At 37.0% G+C, this 25109-nt stretch overlaps 1 protein-coding gene and 1 long non-coding RNA gene across 5 annotated transcripts in view; one reads left to right on the top strand and one right to left on the bottom strand.

Annotated features, from left to right (window-relative positions):
* LOC147580159 (uncharacterized) overlaps positions 1 to 21895 on the bottom strand; it is a 78942-nt gene extending 57047 nt beyond the window's left edge. Inside the window, exons 1-3 of one of the 2 annotated variants that reach the window (XR_015252564.1) lie at positions 21302 to 21895; positions 14566 to 14660; positions 113 to 13999 (exon numbers count right to left, since the gene is read on the bottom strand). This is a non-coding gene — a long non-coding RNA (uncharacterized LOC147580159). Of the gene's footprint in view, positions 1 to 112; positions 14000 to 14565; positions 14661 to 21301 lie in introns of those variants that run through there. The other variant, XR_015252563.1, reaches the window with a different exon arrangement.
* The window catches only part of DPH6 (diphthamine biosynthesis 6), a 198283-nt gene continuing 194367 nt past the window's right edge, over positions 21194 to 25109 (top strand). For 2 of the 3 annotated variants that reach the window (XM_086710304.1, XM_025919642.2), the window contains exon 1: positions 21194 to 21340. In XM_086710304.1, the coding sequence (XP_086566430.1) occupies positions 21318 to 21340 (23 nt within the window). In that variant the 5' untranslated portion in view covers positions 21194 to 21317. The remainder of the gene's footprint in view (positions 21341 to 25109) is intronic. The other variant, XM_025919641.2, reaches the window with a different exon arrangement.

Here is a 25109-nt window from a genome sequence, read left to right as displayed (position 1 = left end):
AGAGCAGATGATACTGAAAGAAGGAACTACATGGTCACAGAGTCAAGAAGTTGAGAAGCTAATTAATACAAGGGTAGAAATCCATGAGATTATTAGAGAACTGAGGCAGACATTGATTGTATTTGTAGCTTTATTTTAGCCTGCACGACAGTACATATCTTAAGAGATCTGGAGAATTACATATGTACACACACAAGAGGGAAAAAAATCTGAAAGCATTGTTCTTATGACTCTAAGTTTAGGGTGATCTGTAAAGCTTTTAATTAAAAAGTTACTGAAGAAGAAACATCTGAAATAGAACAGCGAACAGGTTCCTCAAGCGACTTAGCAGCTTTCAGTAGCATCAACTGTTACAGCAAAAACAAAGATTTCTAATCTTAGAACTTGGCAGGTGAGTGAGTAACAGATTTCTCAATATAATGTTTTGATTTGGGGAAAATAAATGGATTTGTGATTTTTTTATTTTGCCTGTTTCACAGTCACATATTTTATTACCCACTTGGGAGGTTGATTACAAATATTTTTAATTAAAAGAATTCTTGGCTCTCTGTTAACTGAACAATTTCCTAGACCCTTGGCCTCTTTGGGGATATGTAAGGCAGTTCAAGTCTGTAAAAATGAGTATATCCTTGAATATGCTGATTTTAAGATATATGTAGGCCTGTGCATGCGTGTGTTCAAAATGGAAGAGAGGACCTAATTAAGAAGTTGAGGTTTTTAGTGTTAGAGTTTCTTTTTGAATATTATTGGTTTCTGTCACTTTATTAATTTCTCTCAACTTTTTGATTTTACTGATTGCAAATGTTGGGAAGAAGGTGCAGAGTTGTTTGAGGTATTTTTACACCCCACAGCATACCATCTTAGGTTTCTTTAAGTGCAATGAATGTTGTATTAATGAGGGCTGTTGTCAGCGCTGTGCCAGTAAAACTGCCAATTAAGACAAGAAAAGGTACTCCTAGATATTTCTTAAGATATAAATTAGCTCTGTAATTGGGCTATACAAAAATACATTTAAACAAATAATTTTTCCACTAATAAAATGTTTTTGAGTCACCTGGAGTCTCCCTTAAATTTTTCTCTTCCTCATCACCTTTACATGGGCCTTGCAAATATTCCCTTATTCACTTGCCCACTGTAAGTAATCATGTGGGCCTAGGGGTAATAAAGACTATGAATTTACTGCTCCAGCATATGTCTCCTGAGGTGAGGGCAGGTAGGAAAAATACTAAGTAAGTCAATTTCTGAAAATTATTTGCAAGGCTGCTATAGCCCACATTACAGAATGAAAACAGATGGTCTTCAGGATGTGCATTGTATTGACGATTAAAACCCAGCACACTAAGATATTTTATACTATAGTGGCAAAGGGATACAAGCCAAGATCTGAGAGAATACGGTACCTTTCCCTCACAAAGTAAGTTGTAAAAATGCCAGACTTCTACAATATTACCTGTTGCAGATGAGGTCACCTAACATAGTAAATCCTCTTAGTTGTCTTTTTTCAAAGGGTCAACGTTCCTTGCTTTTTGTACATTGAAATTTAGAACACAGTATGGTTTGTTGTGAAGTATTTTATGCCTAACACTGTAAATATTTTCAAACATCAGCTTAATGGCCCTTGATTATTAACATAAATTTAAAAATCATTGGTAAAAGTTTTTTAATGACACATATGGCTGGAATAATCTTAACTGCTTAGGAATGGTATAAAAATAACCACACCCTTTGGTTATGGTTATTTCATATTAAGCCAATTCAGTATGCATTTGCCTTCATAAATTTGATAATCCTCTGAAACAATTTCCCTTACAATGCTGTAGACTCGGTGGCTTGATTTAAATAAGTTTCTGTATTAGTTTCTCTTTCTCTGGCAGAATAAAAATTCTTTAAAACTTTTTAAATTGCCATTTCTCTTTAGAGATCACTTAATTCTTTTTTTCCTTATGGTCTCAGATGAAACATACAAGGCCTATTCTGCGTCAGTGAAGAATTTTCATGTAATTAAAAATATTTTCTCTTTTCTTTCTTTCATAACACTCAAACTAGGTTCATCTGTCTATCCATTTACTTAATCATCCAACATTGACTAAGTGCCTACCATGTTAAACACAAGGACTAAAAAAATATCAATATATAATCTCTTCCCTTAAGAGATATGTATCATTCAAGATGCTAGCAGGGAAACACCTGGGTGGCTCAGTCAGTTAAGCGACTGACTCTTGATTTTGGCTCAGGTTCTGATCTCACAGTTTGTAGGATCAGGCCCTGCACTGGACTCTGTACGGACAACATGGAGCCTACTTAGGATTCTCACTCTCTGCCCCTTCCCTGTTCATGCATGCACTCTCTTTCTCTCTCTCTCTCAAAAGTAAATAATTAAACATTTTTTAAAATTCAATGGAAAGATCATTTATAGAGGTGTGTGCAGAGGTGAAGAATCAGCAAGGGATACTGAGGTGTCCAGACACTGGCAAATATGGGCAGCCTAAAATGTCCCCAGGCCTAAACCTCCCAGGCAAGGAAATGGTGTTACCAGTATTCAGGGAGGGCTAGAGCCAGGGAAGCAGGGCCATAAGGCAGAAAAGTACAGCCAGACACACAGCATGAAGGCAGAAAGCAGGGAAAGAAATATTCTGACTTCTCTTTCATCTTTTATTCTCCTGCTAGAACTCTCATTGGCAAAACCCAACAGAAAGCCAGAGGGCAAGAACCTGACTGATGCAGTCCAACTAAGATCCAAATAAAGGCAGAAAATGAATTGGGGTTATGAGAAGTAGCATCTAAGGTAGCTCCCAATGATCCCTGCCTTCTGGTATTCATTCCCTTGTGTAATATCCTCCCCTTGAAAGTGGGATGGACATAGTCACAAACTTCTGATGAAAAGAATATGACAAAAGTGTTAGAATGTCACTTCCATGATATGGTTCCATCCTGGCTCCTAGCTTCAGCTTCCATCTTGGATATTCTCTTGCTCTCTCACTTGCTCATTCTATGGGAAGCCAATTGCCAGGGTACAAACTTCCCTATGGAGAGTCCTACATGGCAAGGAAATGAGATAAGCCTCAAGCCTAGCAAGGAGCTGAGGTCTTCAGCCCAACAATGCCACGAGGAGCTGAATCCTGGCAATATTCATGCGAGTGAGCTTGGAAGTGAATCTCTCACTAGTCAAGTCTTTGCATGAGTCTTCAGCCCTCTGAGAGATCCTGAGCCAGAGGATGTAGCTAAGCTATGTCTAGGTTTCTGCCCCATTGAAATTGTGAGATAATAAAGAATTATTGTTTTAAGGTATCAGATGTGGAAGTAATTTGTTATGCAGCAATAGCTAATTGATACACGGGAAGGGAGAAAGTCAGAAAGCAACCTGCACAGTTTGCCCTTTGCCTCCCAGCATGTATTTCTGCCCTTTTATGAAGCAACTCTTGCTCTCCACACAAAAGTGATACTAACTCCCATCAACTATTCTGCAATCATGGAATAATTTCAGTTCATTCATGCCCTTTTCTAAAACTTAAATTATAATTTAACTTCCATCAGAACTTTTCATATTCAGTAGCAAAGAGGAAAAAGAAAACATAAATTAACATAAGATACAGCCACTATAATACCTGATTCTATAACTGATCATGAGACCTAAGATGATATCCATCACTTGTTTTAACCTGTATTTTTGCTGATTGGGGTTCCTTCCTTGGTAGGGTGACCCAAACCTTTATTCCCATGATTTAAAATCTTTAGTAGTGCTGTCTTTATTGAATTCCAATTTCCATTGACTATTCTTATAGAATAGTAAGAGATTCTTCAGTGAAACCTCTTAGTTCCGCCATACTCTTCTTGCCCCTACTGTATCACAGTGATCCAATTTCCCCGTGGCAACTGGATCCAATTACCTTATTCAGTAGAGTAAGGTCTTCCTGTTGGTTCTTCAGCATGAGAAGCCCCAAATGGCCAAAGGATAGTCTCAGCTTCTAAGGTAATGAAACAGCAACTATGTTTCCTGGCAGAAATTGTCCTACCTTGGGAATTAGGACTTCTAAAACTTCTGAACCTTTAAGTGAAATATATAATAGTGAAAGAGGTAGCTCCCACCTCCACCCTTTGGTTCCTCAACCTCTAGATTCTGGCTATGGAAGGATGGCAATATATGTCTCCTGTTAGTTGAAAGCACTCTACAGCAACCCAAATTCACCAGTGTTTCTAAGCTGGTGCCTCAGCTGAGGAAAAAAAAAAAAAAACTATTTTAAAATAGACTCAGAAATTGTGCAAATAACCACAGGGGGTCAGCAGACTTATTGGAGCCACTTTCAGGCAGAATGGAGTCAGGCCTTTTTATATCCATTGATCTCCATAAGTCCATACTCTGACTACTGGAACATGATGGTGTTTTACATCCTAAGACCTAGCATTGTCTCAGAGGCAGTATCTAAACATCTCCAGAAGACCTGAAAATTTCTCTCCCCCAGAAAAAGCATCCTGGTAAGTGACTTGGTAGCTTTACTTGGAAAACCCATGGAGCTCATTTATGGCCATATTGCAGGCCACGTTCTTCCTCAAAAGAACCTGGCCTGCTCCTTAATTAAAGGGGAGTTGGCTTAAGTCTGGAAGATGGGTATGAGGCTAAGAATTCTCACTATGACAACTTAAGTCACTTTTTATTTTGTAACAAGTCAAGAAACACCTTAGAAGGTTGCCCATCTATTCAATTCCCAGTGACCTTATGATCACTTAGTTATGGGCACATGTCCATGTGAGTCAAAACACCCTGATTGCAACTCTGGAAACTATAGCCTTTTAGGATAATTGTGCCACATCGACTCACAGTTAAGAACGGACACTTGGCCCTACTACTCTGGGATCCCCCTTTTTTTTTCTATTCAAATCAGGGTGTCATTTTCATGGCAACATCACCCATGTCCATCATCAGCTGCTAGGGACAGCCACCACAGAGGTTTTCATGGATGTGGCTGTTACTCTCACCAGTGCATTTTAATATGTTTTGAATGAAAGAAGTTTCCTCAGGGTGTTCTGGGGGTACGGAAGGTAAGAGGATGGTAGAGCAAATTGCACGTTTTAAATCTGTTCTCATTTCTCTAAAGCATCAAACTTCATTTTTTACATTTTGTCAGGGTAGACCTGTAATCTTAACCTCATTGACCATGAGCAACGGTTAAGTCCAGGCTTCCATTAACCAGCTAACCATTAGACTCACTCCCAACTGTCCTAGCTAAAATACTAAACCTCAAATCCTACTAGAGGCCACATATATACATTTAGCATATTCCAGTGGTTCTCAAACTTTAACCTGTAGTAGAATCACCTAAAGGATTTGTTAAAACAGATTTCTGGGTCCCATACCTTAGAGTTTCTGATTCAATAGGTCTAGGATAAGACTGGGGAATTTGCATTTCTAACAGGTTCTCAGGTGACAATTGATGCTGGCTTGGCCCAATGACCACACTTTGAAAACCACTGTCCTAATTCAGTTTTACAGTTCATTCCCCTTAACTGTAATCTCTTTAGAATTCAACCTAATTCATGCCTGCCAGATTCTTGCTTATACAAATTGGTAAAATGATCTCCTGCCAGAGTCAATCTTGCAGTTTTCCCTCAGGGTTACACTAGTATTTAATTCTCTTTAAAGACCTAAAGGTGGTAAGGGGTGTTGAATGAGGGAGGAGTGTCTTGAGGAGAACAGAAGTTACTGAAAAGTTTATTTGCAAGGAAAAACTGGTTTTTCAGACAATGGAAGAGAGCTGCATTCACTCTTAAAGCAGGTTCAAGACAATCAGAAATTCTAAATTCTCAGCCTCATCTATGCCTTCCTAAATGTTCCATCCCAAATGTCAGTGTTTCATTTCTTCCCAACAAATGCCCCTATATAAGAAATATAACATAAGAAACATGAATTCTAAATGTGTACCCTAGGTTAGAAAATCTTCCTTAAAACTTCCGTAGAAACTTTCTGATATTGCTTTCATGTTCTGGTTTAAGAGTTCAAGCACTAGGCATGACTTTTTCTTTCTTATAAGCTCTACAACAAAGAGATAGCCAACCCATCTCTGAATCTTTTAATTATCATTGTTGCCATGGTGATCAAATGACACAACCACATAATTTCCTAACGCCTTGCACCAGCTGACATTCCACCCAGTATCAATACCAGCGATTACTTGAGTAATTGTGTTGTCACTGCATGCCATGAATTACGTCTTATGACTTACCCTCTTTACTTAATTAACTTCTCAATAAACTTGTTCAAATTGAGCCACTTTTTTTTGCATGCCAATATGATCTCTTTCACAATGCTTCCCCAGTTACTTTACTTCTCGGTGTTCTTCATAGGAGTTCAAAATGTGGTTTATAAGTATTTAATACCAATAACTGAAAGGACCTTATGACAACATTCAATGAGAAAACAACCTGTTGAAGTAAAATAATTCCCTAAAAAAATAAGAAATGCAGCTTGCATCTTAGCATTCAGATTACTTTGCCTTTCATTATTCATTCTTTCATTCATCACATATCTTTAAGCACTTCTTATGTACATGGCAAATAAGCAGGAACTGGAAATGTAGCAATAAAGAGGTATGTACATTCTTCTGTTTGCCCTCCCAAGTCCCATCCTTCATCCTTCTCTGATTTGCTCTCTGTCTGTAAGGAGCTGATCTCTGTGAGCTATATCAACAGCCTTCCTCATTCTCTGACCTTCTGTGAGATTCAGTCAGTGGGAGGCTCCTGGTAGGAGATGGAGAAAGAGACCAGGGTATTTCTTCCCCAGAGATTTCCCTTTTTTGGTGTACTATTATGGAAGTATGATGTATTATTGTGGCTCCTATTGAGTGACTCCACTTCTATTGTTCTACAATAGAACAATTATTCTATTGTTGTTCTATTGTTCTATTCTAGTCTACAAAAAAATCTAACTGTACCATTTTTTTTTCCTTCAGACATACAGATACTATTTTTTTCCTGATATTACTAGTTCCTGGGTGTCTCAACATCCCTGGGTGATTACTTAATCTTGCCAATAACGCACAAAAAAAGTCCTTTCATTCAATTTCTTTCAAATTCCAGTTTCCTGCCATTAGCCTGACTGGTACAATAGAACAGGACATTCTTTGCCTTCATGAAACGAAGATTGTAGCAGGGAAAATAGACATTTAATATATTATAACTGGAAAGCCCAAGGTGCAATGGCACTGCCTGGAGGGATATCTTACCTAGCCTCCCATATCTGGGAAGGAATGCTGTATGAGATGTTAAATATCACATACCCAAGAGTAAGTATGTGAGAATTTACGTTTTGGCAAATACAGTCTTCTGTGTCTTTGCATCAAAGAGGTCTGTAAACTAAACCTATTTGAGAATCATGAAAAGTGACTACAAGTAAAAAAAAAAATGCTAGTTTTGTAAGTGTTAGGATAAGGTAAATTTTGCCTAATTCAATTTCACAGTTAATTCTCTTTGATCTATCACCTTTAGAAACCATTCCTACACATGCTTGCCAGATTGCTGCTCATGTAAATTGGCAGGATTACATATTCCTTGAGATAACTCAGTGGCCTCCTAATTTCAGTGATCTTTAAAATCTCAGTGGTTTGCAACAAGAAAGGTTTACTTCTCAATGATGGTAAGTGTCCATCCCTAAACAGCTAAAGGCTCTGTTTCAAGACTTAGGCTTATGGAGCAATGACTGATGATTGCCAGTCTCTTGAAACAGGGAAAAGAGGATCAAAGAACTGTGTGCTGGCTCTTAAGGGTTCTTCCCAGAAGTGAATTCTGTCACCCCTGCTCATTTCATTGGCCAGAACAAATCACATGATCACTGAGCAGCAATGGATGGTCTCTCAGCAAGGGACTCCATAGGGAAGGAAACTAGAAAATTTAGTGAACAGTAACAAAAGCTACTACATCTAGTAGATGCAATTTTGCCAATGGATGGAAATCAGGTAGTCTTGAAAAGTCTTGATAAGCCTTAGGAAACAAGAGTCTTTTCTGTAAGATACAAAATTAATAATGAATATTCAATTAGGTCTAACTTATATGGGCAAAATATTCCCATCCATTCACACACATTAGTATTCTGCAATAACAGCATTAGAATATTTCAACTGAATGACAACATTTCATATGCATTTTAAAAGAGAGCAGAATTAAGGACATATAAATTTCCTTTTGCCTGAGAGAGGCAAAGGAGTCAGTGATAAAGAAAAAGAAAGAAAATCCTATAAATAAATCAGGTAGGTTAATTTATGTGTTCTTTATTAATTTATAACTCCATCTTTTTTCTCTCTCTCTATTTTTTTTAAATGTTTATTTATTTTTGAGAGAGAGACAAAGCGTGAGGAGGGGGAGGGCAGAGAGAGAGGGAGACACAGAATCTGAAGCAGGCTCCCAGGCTCCGAGCTGTCTGCATAAAGCCTGATGTGGGGCTCAAACTCATGAATTATGAGATCAACCTGAGCTGAAGTCGGATGCTTAACTGACTGAGCCACCCTGATGCCCACTCCATCTTTTATTTTTAAAATATTTGAGAGTTTAGAGAAAGATTCTTCCTAAATATTTTTATTATCAATATTTTGAGATATTGAATCAAATTAATACCCACTACAATTTTCCAAAGAACTTCTTACCTGTAAAAAGCATTCATTTTTCCAAGTCAAAATACAAAATTACATGTACTCAAAATAATTATGTTAAAATTATGTGTGTGTATGTGCAAACAAAAATTAAATATGGAAAAATTAAAAGAAATGTTTGTAAGGAGATACAGAAGAATATTCTTTTGTTTAATTTCTAGAATTATAATGCCAATTTCATGATAAATTATTTTAAGTATTCACTGTCTATTCATCATCAAACATCACTTATTATTTTCATTCCATCAATGTTTATATACTAAATTTTGCTTGCTTAAAAATCTTACCTATTTCATTTGTCATGTTTTTTATCGTAGATAAATTAAATCATACCAACTATATATGTTCTCCTTCCTCATACTTAAATAATTTTCAAATATCACTTATCTTGCAGGTATGTGCAGAGTATGTATCCTGTGTGTATGGGCTGAGATGCACAGATGAGAAATGAAAAACAATATTAGAAATATGTAAGCACATAATCCAATGTACACATTGCTAAACACAATAAAATTTTGGTAACCTACTAAAATTTTCTACAAAAAACAACACCAACATGTAGAAATCTTATTGATGAAATAAAAGCTTAAAGGGAAAAGGACCACAAATAAAACGTTGTTCAATCAAATTCTAATGTATTCTACAATTGCAAAGAAAATGCTCCAACTTTAAATTCTCCTTTCATATGCTAGTTTTTCCAGTTCTTCTTGCAAATTGCTCTACTTCAAAGAAATATCAGGTTTTCCATTAAAATAAACTAGTTTATTTAACTATTCCTGCTGCCATTGAGTCATCTTTTAGAATTTAGTTTGTTGGACTTTTGAATTCATCTAATTACTCAGAATTGCACAGCTGAACAGAGAAAGTTATTCATAAGGCTTCACCTGAGCCATGAGATATTGCTCTGAATAATTGTAGGCTATATATGTTCCATGATGAAAAAGAAATGACAGATGGGCATGATGTTTATGATGCTCCCAATATTTTCAAAGCTGTGGTCGGCCACTTTCAAATGATTGATTGAGAGTCTAGGGCATTTATATGTTTGGACAATATTTTAGGGGAATAAAAATAGGTGTAATATTGAATCTGATGTCATCAACATTTTAAGTTCATTTCACAGAGAAGTGCTTAATGAAAAAAAATCAGTGGTTGAATATGTATTCTCTACATTTCTTGAGAACTGTTCCTTTCCAGTAAGATTCTCTAAGGAAGATTGTTTTCTTTTTTTAACGGATTATTATTACAGCTCTAGAAATTCAGAATGTGTGAGAGTATACACAATTACTTTTTCAAAATTACAGAGTAGACAGTTTTATGATTCTGAAACACATAATCTGGCTTGAAAGTCAGGAAACCTGGGTTCCAGTCCCAGCTTGGTCACTAACACACTGTGTAGCCAAGCACTAATCACCTGATATATGTTTCCGTTCTTTCATTAGTAAATTGAAAAGAAAATATTTTCTTCAACCTATTTCAAAGGGATATTATTAGGATATATGAAACAGAACTTGTTAAAGTACTTGGAGCTTGTCAAAAGAAGAACCATAATACCACACTATAATTATAAAACTGTATATCCCACCAGACCGAAATATCTTCCTAAATAACAATAGCAATAAATAAAATTATAAAGAAAGAATATGGAAATAAACTTTTTGAATAGGGAATATTAAAAACATCAATTTATCACTTAAGAAACCTCTTAAGTCCTCTGATGCAATTTTATAGACAAAACATCTGGCAATGGAGATTGGAACTGGATGCAGATACTAGTCTTAGTTCCAGTACATTGAATAGGTAACAATGAACTTCAAGAATTTCATCATCCATCTCCAACTTATTGAGACACCTTGAGAGCACAATCTATAAGACTTGGTTACAGACTGGGGAAACATCAGGGAGAAGGGGAAGTTAAGAATTACCTTGAATACTAAGTAGGTGGAGGATGGTGTCCTCAAAAAGTAACAAACTGGTAGAAATGTGAGTTGGAGTGACTCAGTGGGAGTGTAACAGGTCAGGATATTGGCCTTAGGTTTGAATGTGTGACATGTCAGGATATTGACCTTAGGTTTGAATGTGCTGGAGATGCAGGTGTCCCGAGTTCTTTAAATTAGTTACATCCCAATCATATTTTGGAGGAGTCTCACTTAGCCACGTTAGCTAGAATTTGGAGCACTAGTGTTCTTGATGGAGACCTTCCAAAAAACAGACTTTACCATAGTTTAGTTAATACTTTTTTCCCCCTATACTTTACCATACAGCAGTTAAAAAGAATGAGATAAATACATATGTAGTGATACAGAATAATGTCCTAGATATATTTGGAAGAACAAAGTAGACGACAGTGAATACAGTATGCTCCCCTTGGTGAAAAATAAAAGTGATATATGCTTATATATTCATAAACTCATTCTGGAAAGATACAGAAAAATGGGTAATGTGTTGCCTCACAGGAAGGGATCTGGGGGACTGGAGATCTGAGGAAGCAGAGAGACTAATTTTATTCCTTACTCTGAAATCTACATTTTCTCATATATATGTATATAGCTTTTTTTTGACCAGTGTTTGCATAGTATATATCTTTTTTCCATCCTTTTACTTTTCATTTGTCTATGACTTCATATTTAAACAGTGTTTTTTGTAAACAGGGTAGTTGGGTCTTGCTTTCTTCTTGAATCTTTCAACCTGTATTTTAAGTGTTTGGACATTGACATTTAATGTGATTACTGATATTGTTAGATTTAAATCTACCAGCTTATTGTTTTGTTTCATTTTTCTCTTCTCCTTTTACTCTTTTTTTCTTACCTCCTTTTGGACTAAGTAAGCATTTTTATATGAATTTATCTTCATTCCTTCATGGCTTGTTATAAATATTGTTCTATCATTTGTAGTGTTTGCTTAAGAGTTTGCATGTGACAGATATTGTGACCAGTGCATTTATTAAAAAAAAATTTTTTTAATGTTTATTCATTTTTCTGAGAGAGAGAGAGAGAGAGACAGAGTGCAAGCAGGGGAGGAGCAGAGAGAGGAGACACAGAACCAGAAACAGGCTCCAGGCTCTGAGTTGTCAGCACAGAGCCTGACATGGGGCTTGAACTCACAGACCATGAGATCATGACCTGAGCCAAAGTCAGTTGCTCAACCAACTGACCCACCCAGGTGCCCCATGACTAATGCATTTATATATATTTAATCTTCATTTCATAAGGTAAGCATAGATATCCCTCTTTTACAGATCAAGGAAAAACATCTTGCCGAAATTACAAACCAATATCTCAGAACCAAAATTCAAATTCAGGTAAGCCGACTCCAAAACATATTTTTAGGAAAATATTGGAATACCTTTTCAACCTTTGATATGGTCAGAAGTCCATAAAAAGGACACAGGATAAACACTGAGTTGGTACTACATTTAAAATGGTTGAATATACACATGAAGACTTGAAAGGGATAAAGGGTCTAAATGTAAATAATTGTCAGAATTTGGCAATAAAATCAACATATATATTACTGTTATCCTTCTCTATGAAATTGAATCCAGTAAAACTCATCAATGAGAAGAAAAACAGAATAGTGAAGAAATTAACTATCTGCAGAAATAAAGTCTTACCCTTCAGGCAAAGTTTTAAAGTATGCTGCTGATAATATTAATGTGTAAGGCAAATTTTCTTTCATATATTTATAACTGACTAGTGCCTGACATCAATACAATACTCAAAAATGTAAGTGCCACTAAAAGATGATTTAGGAGGCTTTAGCTCCTCTATAATATCTAACACTAGCCTCAAATAAACTCACAACTTAAATAAGAGTATGCTTACTATACAAACACACTTTTAACTACATAGCCACTCCTAAAACATCTTTGATATAGAATTCCAGAACTCCCATTATTGGGGGAAAAGAATGAAAGAAAAGGATGTCTCCACCAACGGATGTAGACATTCTAGTCTCCTTCAAAGTTTAATTCCTATAGTACATATACTTATTCATATACAGATACACATTTTGAGAAAGTGAATCAATGGGATATAATTTATCAGATAATAAAAATGAACTCTATCCTTACCAGTAACTTACCAATAATTTAAGGTATTAATTACGTATAAAAATTTTAACCAATTTTAACTGTATAGTTTGATGAATTTTGGTAATTGCATAACTACTGTTACTAGCAATATGTAGAACAGCACTTTCACACTAAAATGTCTCCTCAAGGCCTTTTGCCCTTAATGACCTCTCCTCACCACTGACACCAGGGAACACTGATTCCTTTTCTGTCACTGGTAGCTTTCCCTTTTCTAGAATTTCATATCAAGGAAATCACACTGAATGCACGCTAGCTTGTTTTTGAAATTCGTTCATGTTATGTGTATTGCTGAGCGCTATTCCATGGTATAATTTGTTTATCCACTTACCACTTGATGGAGATTGGGTTGCTTTCATTTTCTTATTATAAATAATGCTACGAACATTCACGTTGTTTTTTTTTTTTTTTTTTTTTTTTTTTTTGCGTAGATACATGTGTTTATTTCTCTGGGGTAAATACCTAGGACTGGAATTGCTGGGTCATAAGGTAAATTATGCTTAACTTTATACGGTACTGACAAACTGTTTTACAAGGAGGTTGTACCATTTTTGTATTCTTACTAACAGTGTATTAAAGTTTTGGTTTATCCATATCCTTGCCAACACTTAGTAATGTTAGTCTTTATAACTTCAGGTATTCTAGTGGGTATGTAGTGGTATCTCATTGTGGTTTTAATTTATCAAGCAATGTTTTGACGAAAGAATATTTCTAATTTGTGTTTTCCTAGTGGCAAAAGAATCAGCTGACTCATATACATTCTGGTTTATTAACGAGTCCTCCATGAAACTACGTAGCTTCCATCAGTTCCCTACCATCTGGTCTACATTGGATAAATAGTAAAGTTGATTTCTAAAATCTATGGAGCTGAAGATCTATGGATCTACTCTTCATACTTTTCTGTAACATCATCAGAGAATTGGCTCCCTGTGAGACCAACCCTGAAGCAGTCAGGTATCCCATCTCTCTTCCTTCCCTCCTTCCATTCTACCAATCATCTCTTCTTCCAACTATCATTGACTTTATTTACAAACATTTGCATTAATTTTAGAAAACCAAAACAATACAGAAAGGTATATATATGGAATCAAAAATTCAATTCAATTTTACCACCCAAAGACTGCCACCACCAACACATTGATGATTTTTTTCCAGATCTCTCTTTATGTAAAATAACAATAGACTATGTAATTATGATTGTCCATTTAATTTAATTCTTACAACAACTAGGTGTGGTAGATCATATTTTAATCCCATTTTACAGATAACAAAACTAAAAGAGAGGAAGAAAGAAAGAAAGAAAGAAAGAAAGAAAGAAAGAAAGAAAGAAAGAAGAAAGAAAGAAGAAAGTTTCAGTTAAGTAACTCAAAGTAACAACCTTAGTAAGTAGCAGTTCTGACATTCAAATTGAGGGAGTCTGACTCCAGAGTACAAGTATTTAACCGTGATTCTGCACTGCCTCCCATATATATGCCCATGTGTACTTTTTGTATGTTAATGCAATTATACTACATTTCATGCTTATATTTGCATACTAACAAATATATGTATACGTCACTCTTTATAATGACGCATGATCTTCTACTGTATGGGTATACTGTGGTATATTTATCATGGTACATTTATTTAACCAGCCTCCTAATTATTGATATTCAATTTGTTTTCCATTTTTTAATACTATAAACAGCATCACGAGGAATATTCTGGTATATACACTTTTGTATTACTGTACAATTATCTTCTTAAGATAAATTCCTAGAGATAGGAATGCTTAGAGCACATGCACATTAAAGACTTAATGTGTAGTCCCCAATTGCCCTCTAGAACAATTGTACTTACTTCTCCAACAACCAAGCATGAGATTGTTCCTTTCCCCGTATTCTTGCCGACATTGGTATCTTCACCAGCTTTTCTTCTTTGAAATCTTTGCTAACCTGACAGTTAAGAAATGAGATTATATGGTTATTTCATTTCATTTATTTATTAATGGGGCTAAATATTTAGCCTTTGAAAATACACAAGTAACACACATATATTCATCTAAGTCAAACAACATAGATGTATATGAATCAAAGAGTAGAAGTCCTATCTCCCATTTTTTCTCATCAGAAGTATCATTGTTAACAGCTTAGGATGTAACTTTGTAAAGCCTTTAATATCTACTTACATATGTATGCATATATATATATGTTTAATTTTCCTTCAGTACAAATGGAACATCTGCAACTTGCTTTTTATGCTGAAAATATGTCTTAAAGAATTCTTCATTTTTCTTTAACTGTTACACAATATTTCACTGTGCAGAGGGACCATAATTTATCCCATTCTGTTGATGAAATTTAAGATATATATATAGTTCCTACTCTATATATACACATTTAGTTCCTACTCTAATTCCAGGACTGTTCTAGAAGTGAATAATACAAAGTTCCTGCCCTGATGAGATTTCCATTTTGCAAATAATGCTGCATTGGCACATACTTGTATATTTTTGCACATATGAGTATAAGATACTTCTGTAGGAAAGGACATAAAAATTTTAAATTTTATAAATAAACATAATGGATTATCAATAAATGTTGGTTGAATAAAGGAATAAAGATTACTCTCTAAAGCTACTCTCTAAATTATAAAATTAATAATAAGCAGATATGCCTTATGTGGTGTGAAAAACAATTAAAATTTTAAAAATTAGTTTTCTGGGCATCTGGGTGGCTCAGTTGATTCAGCATCAGACTTCAGTCCAGGTCATGATCTCATAGTGCGTGAGTTTGAGCCCCGCATCCAGCCCTGTGCTGACAGCTCAGAGTCTGGAGCCTGCTTCCGATTCTGTGTCTCCTTCTCTCTGCCCCTCCCCAACTCATGCTCTATCTCTCTGTGTCTCAAAAATGAATAAATGTTAAAAAAATTTTAATTACTTTTCAACATTAAAACAAAAGGAGTTAACTAAAATGAAGATTTCTGTCATTTCTTGGAAAATCAGAAGGTCTGGTCCTTCTGATTGGGTCCACATTTGCACAGGGCAGCTGAAGCCAAGTGAAGAATGAGCAGTGGTTTGCCAAAGTCCTCACTATCCTGTTGTCTTATACCAGGCCACTTTACTCATTTATGTTACCTGCCTGGCTCCTATAGCTTTTGAATTTCATGTTACCCATTATGAAGCAAAGAAAAAACATATGTAGAGGCAACAGAATGACTCTCAGGCCTGGAATGTTTAACAATGACTTCATACAACATATTAATTCATATAATACAACAACTTGTGTCTTTAAGAAAAAGCATTGGTCAGCTTGGGAGCACAGAAAAGGAAATTCAGGAGGTGAATGATGGCATTGTCCTTCCAAACATATCTTGGAAACAGGATATTTTAGCCAGAAAACCAGCTGACCATTTCAGTGGCAGATAGAGTATAGAGGTTAAAAGCATAGACTTTAAAGTTAGACTGACTGGGTTGGAATCCTGGTTCTGACATTTACTAGATATAGGACTTTGGGCAGTGCAATGGACTGAATGCTGAAGACCTAAAATCCAATGTGAGGGTGTTTAGAGGCAGGGGCCTTTCGGTGGTAATTAGATCATGACATTGGACCCTCATGAATGGAAATAGTACTATAAGAAGAGACTCTCTCCGCTCTGTAAGGATACAGCAGTCTGCTAACCAGGAAGAGCGCTCTCACTAGAAGGTGACCATGGTAGCATCCTGAGCTTGGACTTCCCAGCCTCCAGAATTGTAAGAAATAAATGCCTGCTGTTTAAGTCACTGGGCTATGCTATTTTTTTTAAAGCAGCCCAAACTCACTAAGATAGGCAGATTATTTAGCTTCTTTCTACTCAGCTTCCTCATCTGCAAGTGGGAATGACACTGTATCCTACTTCATAGATTTGCCGCGGTATTTAATTGAGTCACCATACATAAAATACTTAGAGGAGTGCTCGGCCCATATAAGCTGCCATTACTAATATAGATGGATCAGATACTCATATAATGATGCCCTTAAATTTATGCTTCAAATAAGTACTTAATTCTTTTTTTCCTAAGTTCTTACCAAGAAACCTTCCGATGGCTTCCTGATAAGGCACAATGAAATCCTTAAGGCCTCTGAGAATAACTACCTGCAGAGTTTTTGATTTGATTATCTGAGTCTTTATCAATCAGTACATCACTGAGATGTGCTGCCAGGAAAGCAGAATTCAGTGACAGCTTGCAACTTTTTATTACCAGCAACAGTGTTTGGCTATGGAGAGTTTCTTTTAAGTACCCTGGCAAGGCATTGAAATTATTTTGAGTTTGATTTCCTATTCACCTATTTTGTTGGTTCTACAAATGAATCCATAGTCTCTCATATGTAAGAGCTTGAGACTGCAGGAAGTGAGCTCACAATGCCTTTAAAATGCGAATCTTGGACAAGTCATTTCAGTATAATAAAAAGTAATTACTTTATACTGATATAAAATTTATTAACTTGTTGACATTGACTAGGCTGCAGTAACCTTTACACTATCCATATAGAACGCTATGCACATAGAGGTCTTGCTAGGCCAACTTTTCTTGACGTTTCAACAAATTATTATAGGCAAATGGATATTACTAATTAAAAATAAGTTTTCCCTATTAACTTATGAGTCTTCTTAAAAACACTTTGTCAGCATTCAATGAGTACACTACTAGGTTTAAGATTAATATATTGTTTTTGATTTAAATTAAAGCATTTTAAAATACTGTTTATATTAACAATATATTATAATATATTATATATTATTTAATATATAATATATAATTTAATATACATTATATATAATTATATATTATATTATATAGACTATATAAATTATTATATTAATTATTTTAAATTAATTATTAAATTAATTATTAAATTAATTATTAAAATAAAATATATTGTATAATTATATTATATATTTATATATATTTAATATATAATTTAATATATATTATATAATGTAATTATATAATGTAATTATATAATATATAATATATTAACAATATATTAAGATTAATATATTGTTTTTGATTTAAATTAAAGCATTTCTTTAAAATACTGTTTATTATTTAGATTTTTCACAAATTCAGATGGACTCTCCTTCAAATATAATTCTAAGTGTGAACGAACCCTTCATTCTACATTTCTTACTCCAAAGGGACACGTGTGAAACAAGTAGTGTAAACATTGCTGCCCCTCATTATGTGACTCTGTGAAAGCCATTTTGCCTCAGTGTGGCAGTCATGGAGGTGACCCATTCACATATCCTTTCAAAAACACCTGCTGCGGGAAGCCTGGATGACAGACACCTTTCAACTGCCACACTTCTGGATCCACTATGGAATTCATCGAAGGCCATGCCTTTCCAGGCTGCTCCCAGACTTGGACTGAACACAGAGAGGATACTAACCTGGCCTTTCTTGTCTGCAATGACTCTACTAGCAGTGCTCACTCTATGAGCAAAGAATTCCATCCAGCAGAGTATTCATCAAAAATAAAAAAAAAAACCCACTTCACAGAGAATGAGGTACAGAAGTGGGCCCATATCCATGAAATCTAATTGTTGTATCACATACTGGACTGTTTACATGAAGCTGGCCTTATAGAGTACTGGAAAGGCCTACTGAAGTAACAGCTAAATCAGCAGCTGAAAGACAATACTCTACAGTGAAGGTGCACCATTCCTCAGGATACAGTATAGGCACTAAGTCAGAAATCTCTGTATGGCAGTGTGTTTCCAATAGGAAAGCTATCTGGATCTGGGAACCAAAGGGTGAAAGGAAGAACAGCTTCATTTACAATCACTCCCAATGACCCACTGGGGAACATTGTGTTTCACCTCCTACAACTCTGGGCTGGGCAGAGTTAGCAGTCCTAGTCTTTAAGGTTTTCTCTCTTGCCAGGGGGTACAACACTGATATATTGAACTAGAAGATATTTAGTAGTAGGGCATTTTTAACCCTTTGCAGGGGCAGGCAACCAAGGATACTTGACTCTGATTAGCAAGAAGAGATGGGACTGCTTTCACACAGTAGAGACGAGGAAGAATACAGGTGGAGCACAGGTGGTCAACTTGGGTGCCTCTTGACATTCCCTTGCCCAATGGTAACTGTGAATGGACACATACAACAACCCCAGAGTAAGAAGGATATGATGACCAAAGTCTACAACCCCTTAGGAATGAATGTTTAGGTCCTATCACGTCTATTCCTCAATCCCCTGTCTCTTCTTTTCTGCCAAGTACAGGGAAGGCACCTTCTATGAGGGAGTTTTATCCCTTATTTTCAGGAATAAAGAGGGTCAGAGTGCCCTTCCCATGTCTGCTATTTCTCAATGCCTTTAATTTAAAATAATCAATACATGGAAGCAACATATTTTGGGGTGACATGCTCTAAACTCCTCCTGTTTTGTTGCCTGTTTATAAGGTCCAACTGTTCTTCCTGCTCTGTTTTGCCCATCTTTGAAATTCAGTCCTCATTGTAGCATTTACCCTGTGGGTTCAATTCATGGGGCCCTTGCTATAGGCATCACATAACTTGTTACTTTCAAAATATGCCATCTTGTATTGCGAATATCTGTTTAATGTATTTGTCTTATCTCCCCAACTAGACAACAAACGCTTTAAATAGTTGACTCATTTGTTAAATACCCACCATCTCATAATTTTAAAAATGCATCACTTTAATAATTTATTTTTTTATTTTTATTTTGGAGAGCACACAGATGAGCAGGGGAGAGGGGCATAGGGATATATACACACACACACACATACATATATATGTGTGTGTGTGTGTGTGTGTGTGTATATATATATATATATATATACACACACACACACACAGCATACACACACACACACACACACACACACACACACACACACACAGAATTCCAAGCAGCTTCCATGCTCAGTGGAGCCAAATGGCGGGCTTGATCCCAGGACCCTGGGATCATGACCTGAGCTGAAATCAAGAGTCGGCTGCTCAACTGACTGAGCCACCCAGGGGTCCAATAAAAATGCATCATTTTAGATGGTGAAACTGGTATGCAGACTGTCATTGCTGTAGTCACTCATCATACCAAGAGTACTGGAGTTAATGAGAACATTATAGTATAATTAAATTGAATGATTATTTTATGCTGGGCATGATTCTAAATTCCTTACATATATTAATTTAATGCATGACATTAGTATCATCCTTCATGGTTTTCCTTCTTTCATAACTCATATCTAACCCATCCAATTCAATGAACTCTACTTTCAAAACAGACCTGGAATTCTCTTACTTCTGCCCAAATTCACTAGCACCATCCTGGTTCCTGGCTCCACCGTGTCTCTCTTCAATTACTGCAATAGCCTCACCACAGGTAGGTGTATTCTTAAAACAGCACAGTGTAATCTTTTAAAAGTTTTAAGTCAGACTTCTGTCCCAAACCCTACAGTGGCCACTGACTTCACTCAAAATAAGACAATGTTCTTTATGGCTTACAAGACCCTATATATGATCTTCCTCCTCCATCACTGGAACCTCATCTGGCTGTACTCTCTGCCTCACAGTACTCTCAGAGCTGCTCTGCTCCCACCACATGGGCCAGCCTTGTTCCTCTACAGACACCTAATATACCTGGGGCCTTGGTTCTAGCTTTTCCTTCTACCTGGAGCACATCTCCAGTCATACACAGCTATCGCTTTTGAGTTGGCTCAAATCTCACCTTCCCAGAAGTCCTATCTTGCCTTTTAATTCTGCAACTTGCCCTTCTGCCTCCTTCCTGATTCCTCTCAATCTCTAATTTTTTTTTCATACCACTTACCACTTTTTAAGATATTACAGGATTTTTTTAACCTGCATGTTGTCTGCTCTCCTCACCCCTATATAAACTTCAGGAAGGTAATGATCCTTGTTTTATTCATGAATGTATCCCAAAGAGCTTAAAACAGTGTCTGGTACATGAAAGGCATTCAATAAATACTTAGTGAATGATTCTGCAAGGCCAAGGCTCTTTCCCGAGGAGCCTTAGCCGGCTTCTACGGTGCTGTATTTACGCAAAGGGCCGAACCCCAGGGAGCTTCGAGCTTTACAGCGGTAGTTTCAGGTTTAAATTTGTAATACAAAGGAGATATTAGGTTAAAAAACACTAAAGGGTGCAGTTAGTTTCTTGCAGGTGGCTGAGGAAGTGAGGGCACACTTCCTCTCCCTTTGCATGTTCCAAATGTTTCCATTTGCAGCCTAAGTGATTTTGAACGTTCTCTTGCCAAAACAAATCCACTGCCACCGCATTTGGGCTTGGCGACGCGGACCCTGCCCTTTCCCTGGCAGCTTCAGTGCCCTCACTTAGGTGGTCAGGCCGCGCCTAAACATCATTTTTTCCTGGGCCAGGAGGGCCCTGTCACAGGAACAAGGCGCCGACGTGCCGCCTCCTCCGTGGTCAGGTGTCCCACAAGGCAGCCGCAGAGGTCGCAACGCCCCGCCGCTGACAGGCGGCGAGGCGAACACCCGCGCCAGGCCCCGCGGCGCGTCACGGCCGGCGGCGGCGGCGACTTCCCAGCTACCCACCCCCGCGCCCGTCGCACGCACGCGTACTGCGCCCAGCATGAGGGTCGCCGCTCTGATCAGGTAACGCGGCGCGGGAGCCGCCTTCCACCTCCCCTGCCGGCCTCTCATCCTTTCCTGCTGGTTAACGGCAGCTACCGCCGCCGCCTTCGGCGGCGCGGAAGAGTGTCTGTGCAGGAACCGCGTGTCCGGGGGCCCAGCGGCTCCTCCCGGCCACAGGAAGAGGCGGAGTTTTCGGGCTATTGCCCGGCCCCTCCCGCTGCCCTGGACCGAGGCTCCTCAGTCTGTCAGCCCCTGCCTCTGATTTTCTGGCCCTCATACGTGAATTCACATTAGGTTCACCAGGGGAACTTGAAAACCCACCCTTGTCTGGGTCTCACTGGCAGAGCGCTGGTTTCATTACTCTGACAAGGTTCCGGGTCGGATTCTTAAAAAGTGTAATGGGCAGTGAAGTTTGAGAGCCAACGGCTTCACTTCCACTTACTCAGTCCTCTTGTGCAGTTCCTTGTCTTTCTGCGCCGACTTTGGTCCGCCTTCCTCCGGGGGCTGTTACTAGCTCCGCCCCCTCCCGCTTAAGGCCACTTCTCCCTCGCCTGCAGTCCCACCTGCGACAGGTTTGCTTTTGACCAAGGTGTATTTTACGTTGGGGCTCAAGTACGGAGAAAGGGTCTCTTCCCTCGGGATGAAGATGGAATTGTATCAGTTTTATCCTAAATCCAGTTGCTTTTGATACAGACACCTGCTTTTAGGTTGACGTATGGTAACATACTCTATTACAAAAGAAGTTTGAAATTTATAGTAGCGCAACTTATTTACGTGTCTAAAAAAGTGAGTCCTGTGATAACCAAAGACAGACTAGTCTATACTTTTTATTATTTACTTTTCTTTCTTTTTCTTTCTTTTTTTATTTTTTAAAATTTACATCCTAATTAGCATATAGTGCAACAATGATTTCAGGAGTAGATTCCTTAGTGCCCTTACCCATTTAGCCCATCCCCCCCCCCCACAACCCCTCCAGTAACCCTCAGTTCTCCATATTTATGAGTCTCTTCTATTTTGTCCCCCTCCCTGTTTTATATAAGGGAAGGGAAAGACAGACTAGTTTAAATGTTTCTATGTGCAATATGTAAACTGAAGCAAAGATAAACATAGTAACATTAAAAAGGGAATTTAGACTACAGTACATGTATATTTGATGAGATTAGGACCTGTATAGAGTGTCTGAGATACATCACAACCAACTTTTCTTTTGTAAGCCCATTGAAGATTTGATAAACGTTTTTGTTCAATGCCCTAGTTAATTAATACTGCTTAACAATAGTGACCTATTAAGAATGCTTAATGTTACATTCTAATCCTTTCTGCAGTGACTGGAATATTCCAATGCCATTTTTATGACTCTATAACGTCAAAATAGTTATTGATATTCAGTAAAGTTTTCTGTTTTTTTTTTTAATTTTTTTGATGTTTATTTTTTATTTTTGAGAGAGACAGAGCACAAATGGGGGAGGGGCAGAGAAAGCAGGACACAGAATCCACGAAGCAGGCTCCAGGGTCTGAGTTGTCAGCAGAGAGCCCGATTCAGGGCTTGAACCCACAAACCATGAGATCAATGACCTGAGCCAAAGTCGGCCGCCCAACCGACTGAGCCACCCAGGCGCCCCAGTAAATTTTTTCTGTTAAGTGAATGATTAATCTCTGACCACTGTGATCTTCATGATCAGATAGATAAGAATAAAAAGTAGTCCAGGAAATGAGTAATTTACATCATATGCAATCTGCCAAAAGTTTAACCATTGAAGTAAGACACACCAACTGAAGATTCAGATCCTGGCGACATTGATAAAAGATTACTATAATCCATTACAGTAAATATTCAGTAATGTGTATATATTACTTTTATGGTAAAAAAGCAAATTACTAAAAAACGTCAATGTTGGAAAATTCTTGCTAAATGTAAGATCTGTATAAATGTTAGGAGACATGCTATAAGTATGAATATATAACAATTTATATATAAGAATATGAATGCATACATAAATATACATTTATATGAATATACATTTGAATATATATGAATTTAAACTTAAATACGGTGAATCTATTTGTAACGTATCGTGTGTGTGTGTGTACTAAAATGAGAGATGGGATATATTCGTGTGCTTTAAGGGATAAGTGAAACCAAGATTCTCACATATCTTTAGAGCATAAAGAACATTATTCTTCTTATACACAAAAGATTGACTTCTTCAATTTTACAGTTGAATGACACCTTGAGGATTAGCTAAACCATTCTCTGGTTTTATAATGAAGCATGTAAACCCAAGCACATTGAGTAATTTCACTTAGTATACCAGAGGTGGGAATTAAAATTCTAATCTATACGACTTTTCACCTAACATATGCTTAGGTACTTTGTAATGTTCTAAGAGGCAAGTAAGTTGCTCAGCATTTTCAAAACCTTTTGTTCTTACAGTATTTTCTGGACACTAACATTCCATAGAACACAGTTTAGGAAATGCTATTTTAAAGCCATATTTGAAATTTTAACATATTTACAAATGAATTATAAAGCTAAGTTCTGATTATAGGTGTAAACTCTTTATTATTTTTTTAAGTTTATTTATTTTGAGACAGAGAGTGGGAGCAGGGGAAGGGCAGAGAGACAGAGAGGGAGAATCTCAAGCAGGCTCTACATTGTCATCGTACAGCCCAATGTGGGGCTCTAACCCACAAAACTGTGAGATCATGGCCTGAGGTGAAATTAAGAGTCAGAGCTCAACCCCCTGAACCACCCAGGTGCCCAGGTGTATACTCTTTAATCTTTAATAATCTAAAGAATTAGAATTGTGGTTTTATGCACATAAATCTTTAATATTCTAAATATTCTAAAGAATTGGTGAAATCTTTTTGTCCTGAGAAAATAGAGCAGTGAAGTTCAATAGGGGAAGTTGTGGAAGATTTAGGGGAATATCAGAGTCTGAGGAAAGGGAGCATGATGTATAACTTCACCATGCCCCTTGTGGTCTCGCCTTGAGAAGTTCTGGAATGACCGTTGTTATTGATTAGAAGAATGCGGTAGAGGCAGATAAATGTTGGCAACTAAAATAAAAGGCAAAAGGTCCAGTTTCTAGGACAAGCAGTCTCTTTTTAAAAGTTTCTTGGTCTATGAACAGGTCTCAAGTGCCTGGAGGGGGACCTGCAGATCTTAAGCAAAGATTGGAAAGAATGGAACAGTAGGGAAAAAAGGGAGGTAATGATAAAGTAAAGGAAGAAACATGTACAATGAAAGGCAGTAGAGTTTTATTTTTTTAATTTTATTTGTTTAATTTAAATCCAAATTAGTTAGCATATAGTGCAACAATGATTTCAGGAGTAGATTCCTTAATGCCCCTTACCCATTTAGCCCATCCCCCCTCTGACAACCCCTCCAGCAACCCTGTTTGTTTTCTGTATTTATATTATTGTAAATAGTATAATTATTTATCCCTGTTTTTATATTATTTTTGCTTCCCTTCCCTCATGTTCATCTGTTTTGTCTCTTAAAGTCCTTATATGAGTGAAGTCATATGATTTTTGTCTTTCTCTGCCTAATTTCACTTAGCATAATACCCTTCAGTTCCATCCACATAGTTGCAAATGGCAAGATTTCATTCTTTTTGATTGCTGAGTAATACTCCATTGTATTTTTATACCACATCTTCTTTATCCATTCATCCATCGATGGACATTTGGGCTCTTTCCATACTTTGGCTATTGTCGATAGTGCTGCTATAAACATTGGGGTGCATGTGTCCCTTTGAAACAGGATACCTGTATCCCTTGGATAAAT

This window comes from Puma concolor, chromosome B3 (genome assembly GCF_028749965.1).
Source record: "Puma concolor isolate L17-30 chromosome B3, mPumCon1.1.hap2, whole genome shotgun sequence".
Classification (NCBI taxonomy): domain Eukaryota; kingdom Metazoa; phylum Chordata; class Mammalia; order Carnivora; family Felidae; genus Puma; species Puma concolor.
Note: the sequence above shows the minus strand (reverse complement) of the source record. Positions and strands in the feature narration are given on the sequence as shown.